The 24,654-nt window shown below is 40.4% G+C and overlaps 1 protein-coding gene across 1 annotated transcript in view; it reads left to right on the forward strand.

The window, feature by feature from the left end:
- The window catches only part of EPHA6 (EPH receptor A6), a 255,468-nt gene that overhangs the window by 144,343 nt on the left and 86,471 nt on the right, over positions 1 to 24,654 (forward strand). The window contains exon 9 of the mRNA XM_068144634.1: positions 21,155 to 21,277. Within this exon, the coding sequence (XP_068000735.1) occupies positions 21,155 to 21,277 (123 nt within the window). The remainder of the gene's footprint in view (positions 1 to 21,154; positions 21,278 to 24,654) is intronic.

The raw sequence follows: 24,654 nt of genomic DNA on the forward strand, positions 1-24,654 counted from the left end.
CACTCCCGTGAACACAAAGGGACAAGAGACAAAGCAGAGAACTTAGAACTCAGCCAAAACAATGCAGCCAAGGTCAAGCAGAAGCCAGCAGGACAACGTTAATATCTCCCAGAGTGAAGACACATGGGGAGAAATTATTTACCAAACTAATTTTTATGGCAGATAACTCTGCAATGGGATTGTTTAGAACTATCAGTATTTTCTTTTTTACACCCCATAGTGATTTATTTACATTTTACTGCTTTCTGTTCAAGATCTGTGAAAAAATTTTAAGGCATAGCCTGAAACTACCAGTATTCACCCCTTCCAAACAATTCTATTGGTTGCTAATACTATCCATCTAATCTAAAACAATATCTATGGTAATGAGTAAATAAAGTTTGTAGTCCATATCTTCAGATTATCTTCCATTCTGGCTATCTCAGATTTAGATGATTCAAAAGTTCACAGAACGAGAAATAAGAAAAGAGATTGTCTCTTTGCAGATGAGATGAAGAAAAGGAACAGGGACTCTCAGGTGACTCAGGGCTCTCAGGGTTCGTGCACTGTAGATTCCTCGTGGATTATTCCTTTGGGCGCGATGTTGTATCTGTACTCTGAATTTAAACTCTCTCAGCTAAAGTTAGATTTCTTTGTTGAATGCACTGAATTTCACCATTCTCTTGCATTACCCAGTAAGTGTGACCAGGATCTTCAGCAGAAACCGCCCTTCGGGCATGTCTGGCCTCTTCTGAAAGAGAAAATAACCAAACAGTTTTGCCTAACAGATTCTTGTCTTGAATAACAGGAACTTTTGCTTTTTGTAGCAAATCTGAGTGTGCAGGTCCAGCTTGATTCACTGAACCTCTACTATTTACCAGCTAGGTTGCTTTTGCTAGATGTTTTTCCCAGTTTTTCAAAGATCCACCCCTCCATGGCTTTAAGAGTGGTCTTCAGCAAACCGTTGTAGCGTTCAGTCTTCCCTGAAGCTGGTGCATAGTAGGTGATGTGGAATATCCACTCAATGCCGTGCTCTTTGGCCCAGTTCTTTACATGATCGTTCTTGAAATTAGTTCCATTGTCTGATTCAATCCGCTCCGGAGTTCCGTGTCTCCACAGGATTTGTCTCTCCAGACCAAGGATGGTGTTGCGTGCAGTTGCATGTGGAACTGGATAAGTTTCCAACCATCCAGTGTTTGGCTCTTCCATAGTTAGCACACATCGCTTATGAGAATGTGGTAGAGTGATATAGTCACTCTGCCAAGCTTCACCATACTTGTACTTGGACCATCTGTCACCATACCACAAGGGCTTAAGTCGTTTTGCCTGCTTAATAGCAGCACAAATGTCACAGTCATGGATGACTTGTGTGATAGCATCCATGGAAATGTCTATGGATCTGTCACAAGCCCACTGTTAGGTTGCATCTCTGCCTTGATGTCCTGACGAATTGTGAGCCCACTGAGCTAAGAACATCTCACCTCGGTGTTTCCAGTCAAGATCAAGATCAGAGTCCATGTCTACTTGAGAAACTCTTGCAGCTAGATCTGCCTGATAGTTGTGTTGCTGTTCCTCAGTAGCTTTGCTCTTAGGAATGTGAGCATCAATGAGTCTCGCCTTCACTGGAATTCTCTTGATTCAATCAGCAATGTCCTGCCACAGGTCAGCTGCCCAAATAGGCTTTCCTTTCCTTTGCCAACCATTCTTTTTCCAGTCCTTTAGCCAACCCCACAGAGCATTGGCTACCATCCATGAGTTGGCGTAGAGATAAAGCTTTGGCTATCTCTCACATTCAGCTACGTCGAGAGCTAGCTGGACAGCTTTTACCTCTGCAAATTGACTGGATTCTCCTTCTCCATCCTTCGCCTCTGCAACTCGGCGTGTTGGACTCCACACCTTCGCTTGATCCTGACCAGCCGACAGGAACCGTCTGTGAACAAAGCATATTTCTTTTCATTATCAGAAAAGTCATTGTAAGGAGGAGCCTCCTCAGCACGAGTTACTCTCTCCTCTGGAGGTTTAGCACAGTCAATGCTTTCAGGCCAACTTGTGATCACCTCCACCAGACCAGGTCTTTCAAGATTTCCCATTTGAGCTCTCTGTGTTATCAGAGCCATCCACTTAGACCTTCTGTCATCTGTGGCATGATGTGGTGTAAAACCTTTACCTTTGAACATCCAAATCAAAACTGGTAATCTGGGAGCTAAATGAAGTTGTGACTCAGTTCCAATTACTTCAGAAGCAGCTTTTACTCCTTCATAAGCAGACAGTATCTCTTTCTTTGTTGGAGTATAGTTTGCTGCCATGTGAACTAACGACTCACCCCCCTTTGCTGGTGCTGCCGTGGTTTGTTTCTGCCTGTGTCATTGGGAATTTATTTTGCTGTGGCAGCACATGCACCAGAGGTACCCATATCACCTCTGGATCAGAGGAAAATTGGGGATCTGGGGCTTCTCTTTCCTTTCTAAAGGCACAGCAGCCACATTTTTTCACATGCCACTTCTCTCTTCTCCCCCCTTCCCCACTATGATCCAAACCTGTTTGTTAACACTTAGCTCCTTACCACTGCCAGCAGAAAAAGTAAAACACCTGCCTAGTTTTACATCTTTTCCTCCACAATGCCATAGCCAGCTGTAATATAATAACTGAAGACTGCCAATTCAAGCACAGAAGACTGTTGTAGGAGTCAAATCACTTCAGTAACTTGCTTTAACTCCAGAAACTCAGGTGGAATATGTACTGAAAAATTACCATATTTCACATGACTGACAAGACCAAGGCAATAATCACCAGCATCCCCAAACACTGCCTTCACTGATTTCCAAAGCCTAATTTTGGTTTCCTTAATCTGAGGAGGAATTAATCAATCAAGCAATGCCCTAAGTTGGGTGCCAATTAATTTTGTAATGTGGTGGGTCAACAAATTTTACCCTTAGGCATGGAAGGTGCAAAGCATATAAAACTCTAAAGGACAAAGTTGTGCAGTATTGTTCTGCTGCAGGGAGGAAGCTAGAAGGCAGGCTGAGCAATGGACGCATACTCTGGTCTGCTTTTCTTTTGTCAGACTATGTTTAAGATGTTGCCTTGCATTTATGCTGCCCTGTCTGCAGTATTTAGAGAATAGGATGGCTTCAACTGGAAGCAAGAACAGTTAGTTACCTTTCATTTCACTGAATTTTAAATCTAGGATTGCACAAGCAGATATCTGACAGAAATTTCCTGTAACTAAAAGGTGTGTTGTAAAAGTCAGATAGGACCTTAGCCTAGCCAAATTATTTATGTAGCAACAGCATGATTAGAAGGTATTTAATGATAAAACTTACATTAATAACAGAAATTATCTGGTGTGCATTACAATTCCACTAACCTGTAAAGACACATTTGATGCGGTAAATTCAATTAGTAAGCATGTAATGCTGTCCTTAGCCTGTGATTTCCTCTTTGTGACTGTTAATCATTAACTTCTAGTAGTTGCTGATATATATTGCATCAGTTTGTAAGCAGTAGCTCCCATTACAGTGTCATTGACTCTTGAATAAAAATGCATTCGGTTGTAATAAGCAGGAGTGCTCTACCAAGTCAATAGCTATTGACTGGGGCAATAACAAATTTGCCTGTTCATTACAAATGAGAGCCTTTCTCTCATTTGCTGAGAGCTAAGCAGCTGTTAACTTTTAAATAGTAGTGTTTTCAAAGTTGTTATGGCATGTGTACTGTACAGGATGAAAAAAATGCTACATTAAGTCAGCTCAAAAGTAGGTCTGAAACAGAGTTTTAATCCCCTTTTCTGATTGCTTCATTTCTCATTTGTCCTAACTTCAATCCCTCTGCACAGTGGGTGAAAAAGTTGCTATAGCACAGCATTCTGTTAGCAGAGTTCATTTGAAGGGCAATTTGTGGGACCAAGGTAAATATACATCCAGCATAGAGGCTGGATCAGATCATTCACTTACATTGCTAATGAGAAGTCACAAGGGAAAATTCATTTCTGTTTGGCCTGGTTTAGTAACACCATTCTTTGGATGATTTGCCATAAAAGTCTACTTATTGCCTTGCAAATGTATGAGATGCTTGGGCATTTTATAAAAGCATCCAAACTTCCCTTTCAAGTCATACTAGCAAGTTATTATTTTAGAAACTCTTCTTGGGTGTGTCAGGGCATGCTCAGCTGGGTTGTATCTCATTGTCCAAGCTGCTGGTACTTCATAAGCAAGTGTATGGAAAATAAAACTTCTTTCTCCAGCATGAACATATGTAACCAACACTGAGATCTGATTAGCAGGAAAATGCATCTTCCACTTCTCCATCATGTGGAAGCCTGCATTGCAAGTGAAGTAAATTGTGAAGTTAAAGCTGTTCTTGCAGCAAACACTTGCTGACATCATTATATTAGAATCATGGAAAAATTATCTCTGACCATTATAATGGTGCTGGAATAAAACACTAGTGTTGCACTAGCTAATTGGAATCCATATTTATCTTAGCTTGATGGTATCTCACACAATAAAGAACAGCCTTGTCAGTACTGTGTAATAATACATGCAAGGGCTTTCTTGTTGTCATAATCTTAATTTATTCCTCCTTCCCCTCAGGCTTTATCCCAAATAACTTTGTTGACATTAATTCATAAGGAATTATTTCTATTTCTGAACTGTGAGTAGTGGAGAATTTGCACCTTCTCTTGTCACATGTACAAGAGAAACATTTTTAATGAATTCATTTTCTTCAAAAACATTATTCTCCAGAAGAATTTTCCAAATAACCCTTCACAAAAGGAGGTTGAATGAAGAGAGCACTTTGATTTTTGGTTCTGTGTATGCTCAACATCCTCATGGCATCAAATCAGGGTTTGGAATGACACCCTTCTCACACTGCTTTGGTGACTTTCAAACTGTGCATGCTATCACAGCTCTGAAATCTTTCATCTGTCCGAATAGATTCAGTTTTTTTAATCATTCAGTTTCATATTAAATTATTGTATATAAGTTGTTCAGTGCACAAAGTGTCCTTGCAAGTCCAGTGCAAGAAGTGTATCTTACCTTGTCTATGAGGAAGGCAAAATAGCAACACAATCCTCTATCACTACAATTTGCAGTATGTAGCACTTTGTATCTGGCCCATTTTCCATTTTTCAAAACTGAAGGAAATGAGTTTAGGATTATATTTTTTTTTCAGCCAAGACATGGTACTCTAGGCCTTTGAGCCCTTAGTGTAATGAATTTAATGTTGTATTTTTCTCCACCCTGCTAACAGCTTGAGACTGTTAAATGGAGTTCAGAATTCATTTTGGAAGGTGACATATTTTTCAACAATAAATCATTTTCGTGTAATTCACAGCATGTAAAGCATTGGGCTGTAAAGGACGCTGAGAGGTCATCTTGTCCATCTTCCTGCCCCAAGGCAGAATCAATTGTATTTAGACTCTTCTGGATAGATGATTGCCTATCCTCTTCTCAGAAACCTCTCCTGGTGATGATTCCAGCCTCCTTGAGCAATCTGACTGTTTAACTATACTCAAACTTCCTTGTGTTAATTTTTTTGGAGGGGTTGGGGTTTTTTTTGTTTTCTGTTTCTTTATACCATTAACTCTTTTCATGTCTGTGGTGGAACAGTTTGTGCCATTCCTCTTTGCAGCAACATTTTACCATTGTGGATCATTAAAATGTCTTTACCACCTTCAATAAATCACCCAGGTTCCATCAAGTCTTTCTTCCTGGCATATGTTTGCTAGACCTTTGGTTGGTCTTAATGTTTTCCTTTGGACTCTTTCTAGTCAATTCATATAGTGGTGTTTTTTTCTAAGTATGGCTTTCAAGAGCATCCACAGTGGATGCTGAGGCTTACCTTCCACTATCAAACAGGAAATAATTATTTAAAATGTGATTTGTGTTATTCATCTTTAAATATGTGTGGTTTCCAATAGCAATTGTTGCTGAATTTTATTTTGATTTCTTATTACCCATAGATCCTATTCTACAACAGCTGGCTGTCTAGTTTTTCCTCCAGGATGTATTTCTGTGACTGTTTACTGACATTTCTATTGACCTGCTTTGTCTTCCAGAATGCTATCCTATTCTCACACCTTTCCCTAAAATGCCAAATCCCTCCACTTTGCTGTCTTTCTCAGATTCAGAAACACATGCCTACTTCCAGCACTGCAGTCATTAAGAAAGCAGGACAGTAGCAAAAGCTCTTTTATCCTTTCCAGGTTAATAGTGGATCACTGAGGACAGTTTCCCAGCTGTTATTACTCTGACTGTGCAGTAGCCTCATCAGCAACTGGGGAACTTTGAGGAAAGCATTAAAGGAAAAAGTAGATGATGTGAACTGTTAGAGAGAAAGAGAGAAGGCAATGTGTAAAAAAATACATTGTTTTACAACAGCTTTAGATGGTGTAAGTTTACAGAGTTTAAGTATGTTCTTAATATAAGCACAACAACATCAATAAGTAGTTGAAGGGAGAACACCAACAATGTGGCAAGGACAAGTTACAGTCCACAGATTTACCTGAACTAGAGTAAGAAAGAACCTATGACCCCCAAATATGGAGACCATCAGCCCTAAGGAACTGCTAGTTCCTCAGGTAGCTATGGTGCTGGTGGTCCAGAAGTCACACATGTTCTGTTACATAAACCTCTGCCTCACGAGATCGTGGTGTGGTCTTTACTATAGCTTAAAGGCTCATACTTACATTTCTAATGGAAAGCAGCCAGCTTGAACAGCAGACTTGTATGAAGATGAAGAAATGAAATATGGATTGGTAGTTCTCTCATGTAAATGGAATGGAATGGAATGGAATGGAATGGAATGGAATGGAATGGAATGGAATGGAATGGAATGGAATGGAATGGAATGGAATGGAATGGAATGGAATGGAATGGGATGGGATGGAATGGGATGGAATGGGATAGACTAGAATAGAATAGACCAGACCAGACCAGACCAGACCAGACCAGGTTGGAAGAGACCTTCAAGATCATCGTGTCCAACCTATCATCCAACACCACCTAATCAACTAAACCATGCAACCAAGCACCCTATCAAGTGTCCTCCTGAACACCTCCAATGATGGTGACTCCACCACCTCCCCGGGCAGCCCATTCCAATGGGCAATCACTCTCTCTGTGTAGAACTTCTTCCTAGCATGAGTTGGATGTGAGGAAAAGACACCTCTTGTAATTAACTTAATCTTCTTTCTTATGCAAATATTGCTGTAAACAACTACAGTTTTGACGCTTCAGATGGGGCAGAAAGAGAGCCAAAGAGAAAAGAAAGGAACTTCTTGAGAAGGAGGTAATACCAGTTTGTCTTAGCAAAGTGTTACAAGTTTCTCTGAGTAAGGGTTTATCTCAAACCAGACACATCCTCCTCACACAGGAATCAAAGCTGTTGTATGGAATATTGCCAGCTGGGACATGTTTCCCACAGAGAGATAGATTTTCCAGTGTACAGAAGTAAAAGCTGCTGAAAGTTAACCATTTTCAGTGAGCAGCAAGAAATCTTTGAAATTTGGAAGCGAAACAGTCATATTATGCAATGGCAATCTGTTCAGACTTGCTTGAGTCATGGTCTGTTGAGAAGTGCCATGTGTTTTCTATATTCTCTCCTGGAGATCAAGTGATATCTTCATGACAAAGGTTTGCAGTGAAGATACATTCATGCATTTTGCTTTCTGATCTCACTCAGCATTGAGCGAGGGGAAGTTTAGGCTCAAGGTGAGGAGAAAGTTCTTCACAGAAAGAATAATTGGCCATTGGAATGTGCTGCCCAGGGAGGTGGTGGAGTCACCATCCCTGGAGGTGTTCAAAAAAGGACTGGACATGGCACTTGAAGCCATGGTTTAGTTAGTCATGAGGTGTTGGGTGATAGGTTGGACTTGAGGGTCTCTGAGGTATTTTCCAACCTTATTGATTGTATGATTCTATTTCTGCTTCAGACCTTCCTCTAGCACAGTCATCAACATCCACACAAAATAATGTCATCATTTTAATCATCTGTAAACAATTTATTCAGAATCTATTAACTCAGCCCATCACTACATTCTTTATCTATTTGTGACCTCTACATTCTTTTCTTTATTTTCACTCTGCTGTGGGTCTTACAATATCCATTTCACAGACTATAATTATCTTCCTGATTCTTAATACACATGTAGCTCAGGTTCCAGATGAGTAAATAATTTACATCTGGGATCCAGTCCAGACTCCTGAAGTTTTGATCCAGAACACAGTTTGCAAAAATTACTATTTCTTAAATCTGAACAGTTCTTCACAGATAAACATAGCCTGTTTATAAATCATGAGTAGATGATGTAAACTGTTAGAGGGGACACAATTGAAAGAGAGAAGGCAATGTGTAAAAAAATACATTGTTTTACAACAGCTTTAGATGGTGTGAGTTTACAGAGTTTAAGTACACTCTTAATATAAGCACAAAATAGTAAAGACAATCCTGTAAACACATTTTAAGAGGCAAATGTACTGTCTGACATTCAGAATCGATACATGACTATGAGAGCTGGTAAATTTTGTCAGTTTTCTACTAAATTTTAACAAGGTAATTTCTGCTGAATAAAGTTTGAAAGTAAGTTCCGCTAATCATGACTTAATTTCAGTATTTCATCTAGGGATGCACAGTACAGAATTTTCCTAATGGTGGAAACCTGAAACACTGGCTACCCAATATTCATCTTGCTAGAATCACTGTTGCCAAAACTAGCACAAGATCAGATCAGATTCACCCTTAGAATCATAGAATCAATAAGGTTGGAAGAGACCTCAAGGATCATCAAGTCCAACCTGTCACCCAACACCTCCTGAGTACTAAACCATGGCACCAAGTGCCATGTACAATTCCCTCTTGAATACCTCCAGGGGTGGTGACTCCACCACCTCCTTGGGCAGCATATTCAAATGGCCAACAATTATCTCTGTGAAGAACTTTCTCCTCACCTCAGGCCTAAACTTCCCCTCACACAGTTTGAGACTGTGTCCTCTTGTTCTGGTGCTGGTTGCCTGGGAAAAGAGACCAACCCCCACCTGGCTACAGCCTCCCTTCAGGGAGTTGTAGAGAGCAATAAGGTCTCCCCTGAGCCTCCTCTCTTCCAGGCTAAGCAACCTCAGCTCCCTCAGCCTCTCCTCACAGGGCTGTGCTCCAGACCTCTCCCCAGCTTTGTTGCCCTTCTCTGGACATGTTCAAGTGTCTCAGTGTCCTTAAATTGAGGGGCCCAGAACTGGACACAGTACTCAAGGTTACAATAAGTGATCTTTGAGCTGGAAGGAAAATCCTCTGAATATACCAATATACACAAAGACATAAGTGAAAACCAAAGCTAATGCTCTTTTCTCACTAGCATTACAGAAAAAAAAAAAAAAATAAGAAGCAGGCTCCCAGGGTGTTAGGGGTTGGAAGGGACCTCTGGAGATCATTGAGTCCAACCCCCCTGCCAGAGCAGGACTATAGAATCTAGCACAGATTGCACAGGAACACATCCAGACATGTCTTGAAAGTCTACAGAGCAGGAGACTCTAAGAACCTCTCTGGGAAGCCTGTTCCAGTGCTCTGTTGACCCTTACAGTAACATTCTTCCTCATGTTGAGGTGGAACTTCCCATGCTGTAATATACATCCGTTGCCCCTTGTCCTATCACAGGGCACAGTGAGAAGAGGCTGTCCCTTCCTTCTTGACACCCAGCCCTCAGATATTTATAAACACTTACTAAACCCCTTCTCAGTTTTCTCTTCTTCATTCTAAAAAGCCCCAGGTCTCTCAGCCTCTTCCTCACAAGGCACTGGTAGCTCAAAGCTAGTACAGGGGAAAAAAGCAAAATGAATAAAAAAGAAGCAGAGGAGCTGTAGATCTGAAAATTCAGCCTATATCATGAGTTTCATCAAGAGGAGTGTGGCCAGCAGGACAACAGAGGTGATTCTTCCCCTTTACTCTGCTCTTGTGAGACCTCACCTTGAATACTACACCAGTTATGGTGTCCCCACCATAAGAATGTCCATGCATATGCCATAGCCCTTCAGGTTGGATGTTAGGAAGAGGTTCTACACAGAGAGAGTGATTGCCCCTTGGAATGGGCTGCCCAAGGAGGTGGTGGAGTCGCCGTCATTGAAGGTGTTCAGGAGGAGACTTGATGGGGTACTTGGTGCCATGGGTTAGCTGTTTGGGTGGGTTGGATTGGTTGATGGGTTGGACACGATGATCTTGAAGGTCTCTTCCAACCTGGTTTGATTTATTCTAAATTCTAAATAAAGATAGCTACAGGAGGTCCTTACAACCTAGCTTCTAGCATGGGTTATCAAATGTGGACTAGGACACATTCCTGAACCCAGGCATCAAGGGTTTCTTTTCACCTAACATCCAGATTTATAAGTATTAACCATTTTATAGTACACTCCTAATCAAAGAGTCCATCAATCAATTTTTTTTTTACTTCATTTCACTGATATTAATGAAATGTGAATTGTGAGTTAAATGACTTTGAAAAGTGAAAGCAATCCTCACCCTCAATTTATACTCTACATTTTTTTAGCAAAAACTCATGGCATCAATAGACTCCCCGGAAATTCAGGCCCAATGTTTGGCATAACTGAAAACAGTGAGCCTTTTTCAATGGTACTAATTGCTGTCTCAAAGTGGAGAACATTTATCTCCTACTTCTTTTTCATTCTTATTACAGGCTAGCATGGCTGAAAGACTTGATAATCAGAGCTTTAATTGCAGAACTGTAGCATGTACAGCAGGCTGCATGAATGCACTCATCTTCAGATGTCACCCATAAAAAGCTATTTCACTCATAAAATTAAAACTCATTGCCATTTTTAAACATGAATTACAAAATTAAAACCTATTATCTCTCTTTTTATGGAAATACCATATGGAAAGGGACATCTGAAAAATCTGAAAGGCCCTGGAACTTCTTAACCATCCCATTTATAAGACCCCATTAATATTTCATGAGAGGATCCTGTCATCCATATCATAGGAATGCTAAGATTTTACTCAGGAGCTTTCCTCTTAAAATCACAAAAAACTGAGAGATCAGAAGATTAATTCATATTGTTAATTATTAATGGGGTAATCAGTCCCCAGAATCATGAAGCGTATGAAAGTAATCATAAAAGTTTAGACTTTATTGTAGGCTTTGGTTTTTCTATCATGAAAGCTCTCATTTTGAAGTCTTTTGTTTCCAGCTAATTTGATAATACACTCAGGTTCACAAAGTCAAAATGCACAGCATACAGAGCTTGGAATGGTGTTCTGGTTATCATACATATGTATAAATACATGAAGACTTCAGAGTTCTTGTTTAGCATCACGCTAAATCTATTTTCAGTTTAAGCACTGACTGAAAAATACTTAATAGACAACAGAAACATGCACAGAGTGGTTTACACCATAACAGAAGAACAGCATTTCCAATTAATATTGCATTAAGACTACATGGATGATTTTAAAAGCAACAACAACGACAAAAAACCCCACCTTGCTATTGCTGTCAGATATTAATATTGTCACACTGCTCTTCTCAGCAACCAGTGTGCACTGACATTTAACACATCGCAAAACAAATAGCTGTGGGGTTTGTAGAGCTCTTTTCAAGCAATTCCTTCTCTTTTTGTCCCCCCAAAACTGCCTGTTGGTCTAGAAGCAGCAGGGAAATGAAATTAGATGTTAATATTCTACCCAAATGTGGTGGGTTGAGAGAAGGCCTAGCTCTCCCTCCCCCACAACAGAAAGAAACCACAGCTAGCTCAGTCGGAGAAGCAAAGCTGTATTTACAAGCAATATGGAATGCACGTTGTATATACACAATATATACAGTATTTACAATATATATACAGAAATATACTGCAAAGGAAAATACAGGAACAAAATTCCCTCCTCCAGACAGAGGAGGGTTCCCCCCCTGTATCCCCCTCTCTCCCCCTACCTCCCTTTTTTCCCAAAAAGGGTTGGAGAGAGAAAAGGCAGTTATTAAGGAATTCTTATTAGGCCTCCAAGCGCATGCAGGATTAGTGCTTATCTGGTATTCAAGGTCAAAACTCTGGCTAGTTGCTCAGAAGCAGACAGGCTGGAAAGGGAGAACAGAGACAACTGAGCAAAATTCCAACTGCACTAAAACTTAAAGTTGCATTCTATCAATCTACCAATGAAATTCGTTTAGACCTATCTTTGTTTTTTCACAACATTCAGCCAGAGTGTTCCAGCACTGTCCCATTCTTAAAGGCACAGTCTCAAACGGTCACACCAAATATTCTCTAACTTCCATCAGCTCCTCCTTAGGGATGATAAACTTCTTTCAGCATTTGCTTTTTCTCCCAGAGAAGTCATAAGTAAAGCCAAAACTTACTGTAATTAGGATTTTGTAGAATAATCTTATTCTATGTACATATTCCTAAATCTGGATTTATGGTCCTCCACCAATCAAGAAATAAGACAACTCCAGCACTTAAAGTTCACGGGAAGGTATTGTCTTTCACAAGGATATTAAGGATAAATTCATTAGGGCTGGAGGCCTGAACAGCAGCATTACCCCAAAAATGTTTGTCCTCTTCACGTTTCCAAACAGACTCCCCAAATTTAAATCTGGAGCAGAGATTAGGAGACTTGATATGGAGAAGCAGGCCTTGCAAAATCTTTTTCCAAAAACTAGCTTATAGTAGTCTACTTCTTAGAATAAACAATAAACCTTATTAGAATAAACCAAACCAGGTTGGAAGAGACCTTCAAGATCATCGTGTCCAACCCATCAACCAATCCAACCCACCCAAACAGCTAACCCATGGCACCAAGCACCCCGTCAAGTCTCCTTCTGAACACCTTCAATGACGGCGACTCCACCACCTCCCCGGGCAACCCACTTCTTAGAAGTGAGGCCTAAATATGTGACTGCTTTATTATTCCCAAATGATAAAATTAAGGAAATTGAATGTTAAAATGGAAGTGAAAAGCAAACCCAAAAAGGCATGGGAATAAATCACCCAGACATCTGAATTATGCATTATACTATCAAGCAACAACATCTCAGTGAAAAAAAGCAAAATGGCATTTGTAGCAAACAGGGTGATGATGGTGATGATGATGATAATGATGTTTATTACTGGTGGTGGTGTTATTATTATCATTATTGTTATTATTATTTATTAGTTATTTTCACTGGAGAAAACAGAAGAGTTTTCAGACACCGAAGCCCTTCTTCAGATTGTTCTGTTGAGCCTGGGTGCTTGAAAGTTTCTCTGTTCTTCACGAAAATGTTCACAGAATCACAGAATGTTAGCGATTGGAAGAGACCTTGAAAGATCATCTAGTCCAACCCCCCTGCCAGAGCAGGATGACCTAGAGTAGGTCACATGAGAATGCATTCAGGCAGATTTTGAATGCCTCCAGAGGAAGCTCCAAAACCTGTCTTGACAGTCTGTTCCAGTGTTCTGTCCCCCTCAATATTGCTTGGATAATAAAAGAGACAGACCTCTGGGTTTGTATAATACTTCCATAAGGCCATCAGAAGTCTTACAGTGCTTGTGACACGGCAGTGCCTCTGCCCCCACACCAGGTCAAACAAAGGCAACACTAGGTCTTCCTTAGCCTACTGGCAGAGGTGTAATTTGGGCATACTGAGTGTTTTGTAAGACTGATGCAGTTGTCCAAATAATCACCTAGCTGTAACTAAGATATAATTTCAGCCCTATTGAGAATAATGACAGCTGACTTGCTGGGGCTGTTGTGCCATAGGGATATTACTCTTCAGCCCTTTCTAAGAGAGAAACTTTTGTGTGCAAAATAACAGGGAAAAACCTACCTTTTATTATAAAATAAAATTTCCACGTGCACACAACCCCTCTAACATACAGTAAAAAGAGAAATTGTAAGCGTCTGTTCCATTTTTAAGACTATTCAGGCCAAATATATGATGCAGTTTGTTCAATTGTGTGGAAAGTTTTTATTAAGGAGTGTTTTGTTTGAAAGTAGAAAACTTGCCCATAAATATTCAGAAAATCTATCCAGTTTTCATCAGTAAAACTCATCAACTGGGACCGGATGAATTATTGCTTTAAATGCACAGCAGAGTTTAAGACATACAATTTCTTCAGGATTGAAAGAATTATCTGTGAGTGCTCTGAGATGATGTCATTTACTTGAGTGGAAACACTCATGTGCTACTGGGCAAACAAAATTGGACCACCCTTTGAAAAGTTGCTGCTGAATATTAGAGTACAAATTTACATCTGCACAGCAAAATGTATTTCATATAGGTTTTGGGTTTACTGGCTTTGCTACTCGAGAGCAGAAGTTTTCACTGTGTTATTTGCAAGGTAATAGAAATCTTTCCATGATTTAGTTGGACTGGGTGACTTCAAGAGGTCTCTTCCAACCTCAGCCATCTATGATTCTGTGCTTTCAATACAGATAATCACACTCAGTCTTGTTAATTGTTGTTGTTGTGCTCCAGTATTTTGTGATATGCCATTAGCGCCCACGTGCCATCATCTCAGGCCCAAGCCAGCCAAGACTCCATCCCTGCAAGTCTTGTGGGCCCAGAGATTGCCGCATCATTAGCTCAAGTGCTGCTTATGGTAGTGGGGCAGAGAAGCCAGTAGCTGGCAAAGAAGAAAGAGTGGGATGTGGGCCCTTCAGGATGGCATTTTACTGCATATGAGGCCAAAATTGGTGGGAAAGTTTTCACTCAAGTCATCAGACACAAGTGAGAATGTACTGCCATTAATAGATTATAACTGTGTTCAGCTTCTGCTGGAAGTTTCTGCAAAGTGTCAGCAGCAAATATCATGGATCAGGGTAACACTTCTCAGCTTCCTCAATCCCTGAGAGCTTTGAAGCTTTTTACTGTAGCTTACCAGGGCTTGTCCACCCCCCATTTAAACAGAACTTGTGCTTAATTCTAGTCCATTGGGTTCCACCACTACTGCACTGGGTGTGTTTGGTGCCATTAATTTCATCCACCCATCCATCTGTTCACTACTACTGAGCCATATGCTTTGCAGAACTTTATGTCCTTTGTAGATCTAGGAACCCTCATCACAGTTACACTGCCATTACACCAGGCCATAGGATGTGCCTTTGGCGTGGGGAAAAAAAAGGCTGTTCCTTCTGGCTGGCCATGCTGTTGTGATGCAAGTGCTAGCAAATATGTGCAAAATAATGCCTGTGCTCTGGAGCTGAACTGAGCATTTGTGTTTCTTTTACCTATCTATCTATTCTTGCCCTTCTAGCTCTGTGTGATAATAAGCTACTAAAACCATACCAGTTTAGGATGCTATATGAGTGACTTCCCTATCAAATTCTACAATTAGTGGGGTGAAATTCCCTCTGGAACAACAGATGAAGGTGCAAGACAGGCTAATTGAATCAGCACTCACAGACTGCCTCTGAGCCAAGCCACCTAGCTGTAATAATTGTGAAACAAAAGAATTTACACTGAGTTATAAACTGGTATCACAGGACACAGTAAATCATGTATACTTTATGAACTGTCAGCTATCAGAGTATTGCCATATATTTTGATTGTTTTAATGCACTTTTCTAACTAATATCTGTAGCTAATGAAGTTTTCCATGCTAATGTATGTGAAGGAGGGAGGAGGTTGGAGTTCTTTTTTCTCAATAAATCCATGGCTGTAAGCTGCTAAATAGCAGCTGTATTTCAGGGCACTGAGGAACATTGGTTTAATATTCATGTTTCCTTTTCCCAGCTTAGAACCAGTAAGACTTTATACTAAAGACTCTTCCCATCATTGTACCTGTTATCTGCTGCAAAATAGAGTATTAACTTTCAGAGAAAACAACAGAACAGGTGTAAACTACTAGTGTCTGTATGATGTGCACTGACAGAATGGCATTTCTCAAGAAAGTTTAGATGAACTAAAGAAATAATATACTAGCTGTTATGATTATATGGTTATTAATGTGTGATTCGTGGGATGATTAATAAAAATATTAATAATGTTATTAACTCAAAATCCCATGCCAAACATCAATACACTTATTTACAACTCATTCAGGTTCGTGTATCCAGTGGGGAATTACCTACACAAAATGTTGGTGTAAGGAAAACTTCTCTCTCTTCTTAGAAGTTTCTCTTCATAATGGAGACAGAGGAGTTGAGTAAGGCTTTATTCGAATAAAGGGAGAGCCCACAGGACAATTCCTGGTGGTATCTCTCAAATTGCTGGGAGATGCAGCTCCCTTTTATCCTAATTTCCCAGCCACAAATTTCCCTCTCTTTTTCCGTATAGGCTAGGTACTCAGGATTTACAGTCTGTCCTGAAATGCCTTCTGTCTGTCCCCTTTCACATGCAGACCCCACACACACACTACATCCATTGTATGTGCATTTAAATTAGGTTCTTCATGACTTTGGGTGGAGAAGTTAATATTTAGAAGTCTATTAAACCTGTGCACTGGTCAGAAAGTTCAGGAGTTCAGGAGTTCAGTGTCTTGTCATCCTCTGACAGACTCGCACTGGTTTACCTTGAATTTAAGATAAAGGTCTTTTGCAGCTGCTGCTTCGTTGTTTATACACATCGATAAGGGAAACTAAGGGACACAAGGATGATCAGAGGGCTGGAGCACCTCTCCTATGAGGACAGACTGAAGGAGTTGGGGCTGTTCAGTCTGCAGAAGAGAAGGCTCTGAGGTGACCTCATTGTGGCCTTCCAGTATCTGAAGGGGGCCTACAAGAAGGCTGGGGAAGGATTTCTCAGGATCTCAGGTAGTGATAGGACTAGGGAGAATGGAATGGTGGGGAGATTCAGGCTGGACATGAGGAGGAAGTTCTTCCCCATGAGAGTGGTGAAGCCCTGGAATGGATTCTCCATGGAGGTGGTTGAGGCCCCATCCCTGGAGGTGTTTAAGCCCAGGCTGGATGAGACTCTGGCCAGGCTGATCTAGTGTGGGGTGTCCCTGCCCATGGCAGGGGGATTGGAACTAGATGATCCTTGTGGTCCCTTCCAACCCTGACTGATACTATGATACTATAACTGTCTGATTCTCCTCCCTTCTTCTTCCAGCCCCCCTTCAGACAATTCTTCCTTAGTAAAGACACTAGTTACTTTTAATCCCAGCATTGGTAATAATAATAGTGTGTGCAATTTAGGGAAAGGAAGGGTTCAACAAAAGTAACTGTACACCTAATACCAAGTTCAAAGTTAGAGGGAGAGCGAAAAGCCTCAATTCTTGACTCAGCAACAAGATGGGCCTCCATTGCTCCCTGATGGTTCAAAGGCACAAAGAAGAAAGAAAAAGAAGAAAAGAAAGAAATGTCCAATATGCTTTTATAGAGTCACTAATCAGGAGCACTTACGAGAGCAGTATTCAGTTTGGAAATTCTGGTCAATCCAAGACGTGGCGTTGAGAGCGGCAGTCAGGACATTTTATAATCCAGAAATTATGTTCTTGATGTAATTTTGTAAAGCCAAGGGAAAATAAAATAGGAACCAAGCATCTTGTCCAAAATGAAAGTAAAACCGAAACCATGTGGTGAGCGCTGGAGGGGGATGGGGCCAGCAGCACACAACCAGCAGGCCGGCACATGGGCAGGAGCCAAGAGGAAAAAAGGGGAGGATTTAGCAAAACCCCTCTATTTAACTGCTTTTGAAACAAAACAGACCACTGGCAGAAGAGTGATTTGAAACTTAGCCAATTACTTTCTGAGCATCAGCGGAGCAGCGAGTGGTCAGGGTACCTGCCAAACTGATTTGTTGACTTCATGCTGCCTGCAAGTCTGGACAAATCTATGTACATGTTTTCTTTTCTTTACCTCCCCCTACTTCTTAGGGGCTCATAATGCAACCTGTTTGGGCCTGGTCATGCCCAATCAGGACACTAGCATCTTAGAAGTGCCGACTATGGTTGGTTCAAAGAGACTGAATTAAGCATTGAACCTGTTGCTAGCACACATCTGTAAAAAAAAGAATATTGCTCTTGTAATTTAGAGCATGAAGCAGAAGGATATAAACCAGGTAGATTTTTTTCTTTGGTTAAACATAATTCCAATTTAGAACAGGAGGAAAGACTACATCTTCATTGCCAATTTAAATAAACAATGGAATGTTCAGATAGAAGGAGTTGCAATTATTCATCAATTTCCACACAAAAGTTTATAATATTTCTGAGAAGCTGGTATTTACTCTTTAATATCATGTTCTTACTTCATTTTTTCAGTATTTACTCTTTAATATCATGTTCTTCTTCCTTTTTTTGTTGTGTTAGCAGAGAGCTAGAAAGCTCTTGAACACAATTTGTTTGTGGCACACCTTCTTTCAACTATTTCAAGATACACTCACCTTGAGTACTGTGTCCAGTTCTGGGGCCCTCAATTTAAGGACATTGAGACTCTTGAACGTGTCAAGCTGCACCAGAGGAAGTTCTTCACAGAGAAAGTTGTTAGCCATTGGAATGGGCTGCCCAGGGAAGTGGTAGAGTCACCATCCCTGGAGGGGATTCCAATCCCCAAGAGAGGATTGGACATGGCACTTGGTGCTATGGTTTAGTAGTAATGAGGTCTTGGGTGACAGGCTGGACCTGATGATCTTTGAGGTCTTTTCCAACCTTATTGATTCTATGATTCTATAAGATAGTTTACACAAACAAAAAGAAATTTGAGTAAGCTTGTAAATTACTATAAATTCCCAAACTTCTGTCCTTCTGGGGGTGACTGATGGGACTTAGTGAGAATTAATTTTCTTTCTCAACTACCTGCAATGGTAATCACCTTCCACTTGTATGGTCATGTAACATACTCTAATACTCTATTCATTGTGCAGATAATGTCACCAAAAGCACCCATCTGTTCATTCTGGGACATTTGCTGTATTTTAATTTAGGACCAGGCATATTTTAAGATGAATGAACTTTCAACCTCTCTTTTTTGTGCATTTTTATATTGATTAATACTGATCAAGACTGAACACTACCTTTTTCTTCTCAGAAGCTGTTTGTGGGCTTCTAGAGAGACTAAATGAGGTCTCATTCTTGTAACTCTGTATTCTGCTTAATCAGAGACATTTTTTACATGAGGTGAGACTATTTGGATGGCATTCAGTTGCCTGAAATAACAGTAGGTGCCTACTGTTAGATACCAACAATTGCTTTGCCTTTTGCTGCCACTTTCAAAGTGTGCAGATCTGCAGGTCTTGTCAAGTCTGGCACTGAAATGTGAATGCCTCAGATTTTCCAGAGGTTCTCAACTGACGCAAAGCATTTGCACTTAAGCAACTGAATCCTACCTTGCAAGTGTGAGAGAAAAATACTATTTATGTGCATTCTTTTTGTGATTTGCTGCTTATAAAGCCTCAATAATTTTAGCCCTCTATCTCTCCTTTTTATATCACAGATTGGATTACTGCTTTTTGTTTTCTCAATATGTACAGTAAGTGGAATAAATTTGGTTATGTCTTCATGACTTTCTGTAACACAATAATTTATTGCAATACTACTAGGAAGCCTGAGTTATTTGCCATTTACCAACATTTTTATGTAGGAAAATGTCAGTGGTGAAGCTCAAGCTGTGTGGCTTTTCCAAAGGTCTGTGCCTATGGCATGTGACTCATTTTATGGTTCTGTAACTCATATTTTGGAACAGAGAAGCAAAGCTTTATTTGGGAAGTCTTAATATGTTAATTCTATAACCTTCATGATTTAAGATGCTGTTTAGTACTAAACATCTTAGAATTAATGAAACAATTTTCCATGTCAAAATCGAATTTCTGTTTATTGCATTCTGGACTCTATCCATGATCACTTCTGAAAATATTTTGAAATGGGAGTTGTGGAATTTGGAAACACTTTTAGAAGAATGCCAAAGGGTTCTCTGGAGTAGCCTTATCTTCAGCCTTCAGATAGAAAAATACTGCAGCCAGAGCATTAATTAAGCAGATTCTTTTTCCACAGACTGCAGCAGGTCTAATAGCAAATCTAAATGGCAAATGTTCTGAGGAGAAACAATAAAACCCTTGACTGAAAAGAAAAGAAAAGAAAATTTAAGAGTTTTCATAAGCTACTTTAAGTTCACTAAGTTTATATCTGTATGTTCTGAGGCTAAGTTTTCCTTACGATATTTTTACTCCTTCTTTTTCCTCATAGTATATAAATATTAAGATATTTTCTGTCTCTCAAAAGAAATATGAAATAGTGCAAAATTATGTAAGTGAATTTGCTATTGCCTGATGTACTTGCAAAAATACACTAATTATTCTGATTGTTGGTTTAAATTTATTGCAAGGTAGGACAGTCTTGACTCTGTGCTTTTAATCAAGATGTTTAGACCTCTCATTTCAGATCCATATTTGAGGCTGGCATGCACTGAACACTTGCATTTCAACCAGCTGAAATGATGTCCCTAGTTCTCTGTATGTACGCTGAAAGCTGGAACGGTGTCTTATCAGTCCTTATTTATCAAGACTATAAGAGATATGTCACATGTACTTATTTTAAAAGAGGTGCATGAGATAGTCATTGTTTCCAGAAATACAACTGTACATTGAAGAAATGAGAAAACTATAAAGTTTATTTTATTGAAAGCATGAAATGTGTTAAGCTTCTGCTGAGGCCAAAGCCGAAAGGGGCCATGTCTATACTCATGGGTTTTGTTTGCGTTAGTTTATTGACAGGTGCTGGGAAATGTGACAGAAGCTCAAACTGATGCAGCTGCCTTGACACAGAAGTCAATAATGTAGCTGCCAATTCTGGTTCCTCGTCTCTGCTTCCATGACAAAACTTCTGTCAGGTGGCTTTAAAATATCAGTATAAACCAGAGCTTTACTAGCAGAGCTTCGCTTCTAGTGGTCTTCCTTTAGTTTGTATAGAAAACTGTAAAATACCTTTATGGTAGAGTAATTTGGAATGTATTACGAATATCCAGTGGTTATAATTCACCTTTAAAATATCTAACTTCTTCATTCCTTGGTGAAGTGGCAGAATTCTCTATTTGTGAAGCATGCAGGAAGCAACCTTTTTGTGGTTAAACTGTGTATTGTATGATTTGTTTAAAAAGCAAACTCAGACTTTTAACTACTTTGTATAGGATCTGTTCCAGTGAAACCACTGTTAACTCTGCAGAGATTTGGTTATTCTTTCTTTAAACAGTCAACTTCTTTCTTTGCCAGCCAAAGAACAAGTCGTTTGATTAATGATCATTTTTATCTCTTTAAAAGGATCCTTTCCGACCATTGGGGTGAAGTCTCTTTCGAGATTCCTGAGGGCGGGGTTTTTAAATAGCATCCTGGCCTCACATCCCGTGTCAGGGGGTGGATCTTTACCCCCCAGCATTTCCTCTGGTAGGTATTCCAGCCTATTCCCCCACATCAGTTTTTCCTTTCACCCTTTGCCTCACCTGAGAGAAGCAAAATTTGGTATTGGTAAGACAGGAAAATTAGATGCCGGTTTCAATAAAAAGCCAAACTGAAAGGAAACTGAAAGGATAAATTACTTTTCAAGAAATAGCTGTTAACCTGAAGGGATGTCTGGGGGAAATTGTAAATGAAAGTGATCTGTAGTTAAGCAGTCATCCCATCTATTGGAAGAGGGAGCCTGGTATCCTCTAATCATGCACTTTGTCAAGCATGCCTGTGTGCACCAGGGACACATAACTTTTAAAATGCATCTACAAAAATTAAGATTTTATTTAACTCTGTGTATCCTTCTTAAAAATTTACAGTCTCTTGCTAAAATATGGAAGAAAAACAAACTTGGAAAGGGAAAATTTAATTATGCATTGATATAGTGAGGTCCTCAGCAGAGACACTACTGTGTGATGAAACAATGCACCCCGGAGGGGTGTCGTAAGATTGAGCATAGGCTAGGAATGAGAACACCATACCAGCAAAATGAGGTTCTGTCAGATACTGAGCTGGAACAGGAAAGAAGGACATATTAGAGATGTCCTTTCCCACAAAGGTTGTATGTGTTACCCATTCTCTTCTGGAGCCATTGAACACTATCCTCCACCAAATCTGACAAATGAAGAATGAATACATGTATCCTACTTATAGTTAAAATTGGATCAAAGTTCAGTTTAGTTCCTTTTCAGACTACATATTTCTATGTCAAGTTAATCTGTACATGGGCTAATTAATGTCATATTTGTATCCTTTCAGAACATCTTACTTGTAATGATACTTACAGTTTTGCTTAAAGAGGAAAGATCTCTTATGGTCAAAGTAGGGAGAAAGGAAAGCTCCCTGCCCCTCCCTCCCTGCCCCTCCCTCCCTGCCTCCCCCTCCCTGCCTCCCTTATGCCCCTGTACAAAAGGGACAAGAGAGAGGAGCAGAGAAGTTAGACTTAGCCAAAGCCAGCCGATAAGCAGGTTATCACTCCCGAGCAAAGCAAAACAGCTGAGATCAGAAGAGAGAAGAGAAGAGAAAAGGGAAGAATTGTGACGGTACAGCTCCTCTTATTCTAGATATTTACCCAATGCATTTATTTAGAATAATCTTTTGTTTTCCTTTTTACACCCAAGAGTGATTTGTTTATAGTTTTCTACTTTTCTGCTCAAAATCTGTAACTAAATTTTAAAGGCATAGCCTGAACCCCCTGCACTTAATCATATCAACAACACCACAAAAACTGAGCCAAGCAGCAACCCCACAGAAAGGGAGAGGCTGCCCGGCTTCTGGAAAGTGAGTATTGTCATGTAGTTGAAAGTCACTGAAGAAATGTTCTAAGTCCAGTGGGCGAGATGCATTCCCTGGAAAGAGGGGGCTGGGTGGCATGAAAGTCTGCACGAAGTCTCTTAACAAATGAACCCTAACAAAATTATCTGTAGCGCTGTTATTTATCCCTTCCATTTTTACTCTATCATATTTGTATTTACATTCAGCATAATCTTAATTGCCTCTCCTTGTCAAAGAGATGACCAGAGAATGGCATTTCCGTTGCATGACGACTTTCTAACTGACTTGCTAAACTTTCTAAATGGTTACATTCTGAGTTGCTAAATTGCTAAATTACTGTATGTGTGATGCAAAATCCCACACATTCGCTGCATTTTTACCAAAATAAAATATTTTGGTAAAATATTGGTAAAATATTTGGTAAATATCTGGTGAAGAGAGTACTGCTCTGGGATGTGAGAGACTCAGAACTACATGTCTTACTACTCATGACTCAGCGGAAAATCTTAAGTCCTTGAATCCTTTATCACTTTAGTACAGAAAATTGTATGTACCCTTTGTTCTTTTGTATCGAAACTTACTGCGCTAAACACTTGACCTTTCTTCTGAGCGTTGCTTTACCAGCGAACAAAGGCACCTGCGGCAACTATGCTCCAAGATACTTAAGCAATGATATCCTTGTTATCACGGGAGCCTCTGGCTGTTAGAACAACAATAAGCAGGCAAAACCAAATGCCCTTTGCAGTCTTGAAGCTGTCTCTTGAGACTTAGCCTCTCTCATTAAAAGTGAGAGGTCCGCAGTTTGGGCAGTTTGTATATTGGTACCAGAAGGAAGCACACTAGACTGCTGCGTCGGAGAGCGCAGTGACCCCACCCTCATCTGCCACGGTGGCTTCATATTGTCAGCAGCTTTCATAAGTCTAACAGAAGTACTAAACATTCTGTAACTTTGCTGAACTCTAACCTAATTGCTTCACATATAACTAGGGTGAAAGATTTCAGTGAATTTAATTACATGGAAGGCTGAAAATGCCTGCATTATTCTGCTATTAGGATCAGTAAGAACAAAGATAATGGGATTGCTTTTATTTATCAAAACCTTTAACTCAAGCTAAGTGAACAGAAAAGAACAGAATAAACCAGGCTGGAAGAGACCCTCAAGATCAAAAAGTGGTAGATTTACTTCAAAATAGTCTGAAAATTTATCCCTTCCACCCCCACCCCACCACCCCACCACTCCTTTTTTTTTTTCTTTACAATTTTCCCCACAGATATTTTAAGTATCACAGTATCACCAAGTTGGAAGAGACCTCAAAGATCACCGAGTCCAACCTGTCACCACAGACCTCATGACTAAACCATGGCACCAAGTGCCATGTCCAATCCCCTCCTGAACACCTCCAGGGACAGTGACTCCACCACCTCCCTGGGCAGCACATTCCAATGACTAATGACTCTCTCGGTGAAGAACTTTCTCCTCACCTTGAGCCAAAACTTCCCCTGGCGCAGCTTGAGACTGTGTCCCCTTGTTCTGGTGCTGGTTGCTAGAGAGAAGAGACCAACTCCCTCCTGGCTACAAACACCTTTCAGGTAGTTGTAGAGAGCAATGAAGTCACCCCTGAGCCTCCTCTTCTCCAGGCTAAATAATCGCAGCTCCCTCAGCCTCTCATCATAGGGCTTGTGCTCAAGGACTCTCCTCAGCCTCATTGCCCTTCTCTGGACACGTTCAAGTGTCTCAATGTCCTTCCTAAACTGAGGGGCCCAGAACTGGACACAGTACTCAAGGTGTGGCCTAACCAATGCAGAGTCCAGGGGCACAATGACTTCCCTGCTCCTGCTGGCCACACTATTCCTAATGCAGGCCAGGATGCTGTTGGCCTTCTTGGCCACCTGGTCACACTGCTGGCTCATGTTTAGGCAGCTGTTGATCAGCACCCCGAGGTCTCTCTCTGTTTGGGAGCTCTCCAGCCACTCCGACCTCAGCCTGTAGTTCTGCATGGGGTTGCCATGGCCAAAGTGCAGCACCTGGCACTTGGACTTGT

This window comes from Melanerpes formicivorus, unplaced genomic scaffold (genome assembly GCF_026170545.1).
Source record: "Melanerpes formicivorus ecotype bairdi unplaced genomic scaffold, bMelFor1.0.p_v2 SCAF_11, whole genome shotgun sequence".
Taxonomy (NCBI): Eukaryota; Metazoa; Chordata; class Aves; order Piciformes; family Picidae; genus Melanerpes; species Melanerpes formicivorus.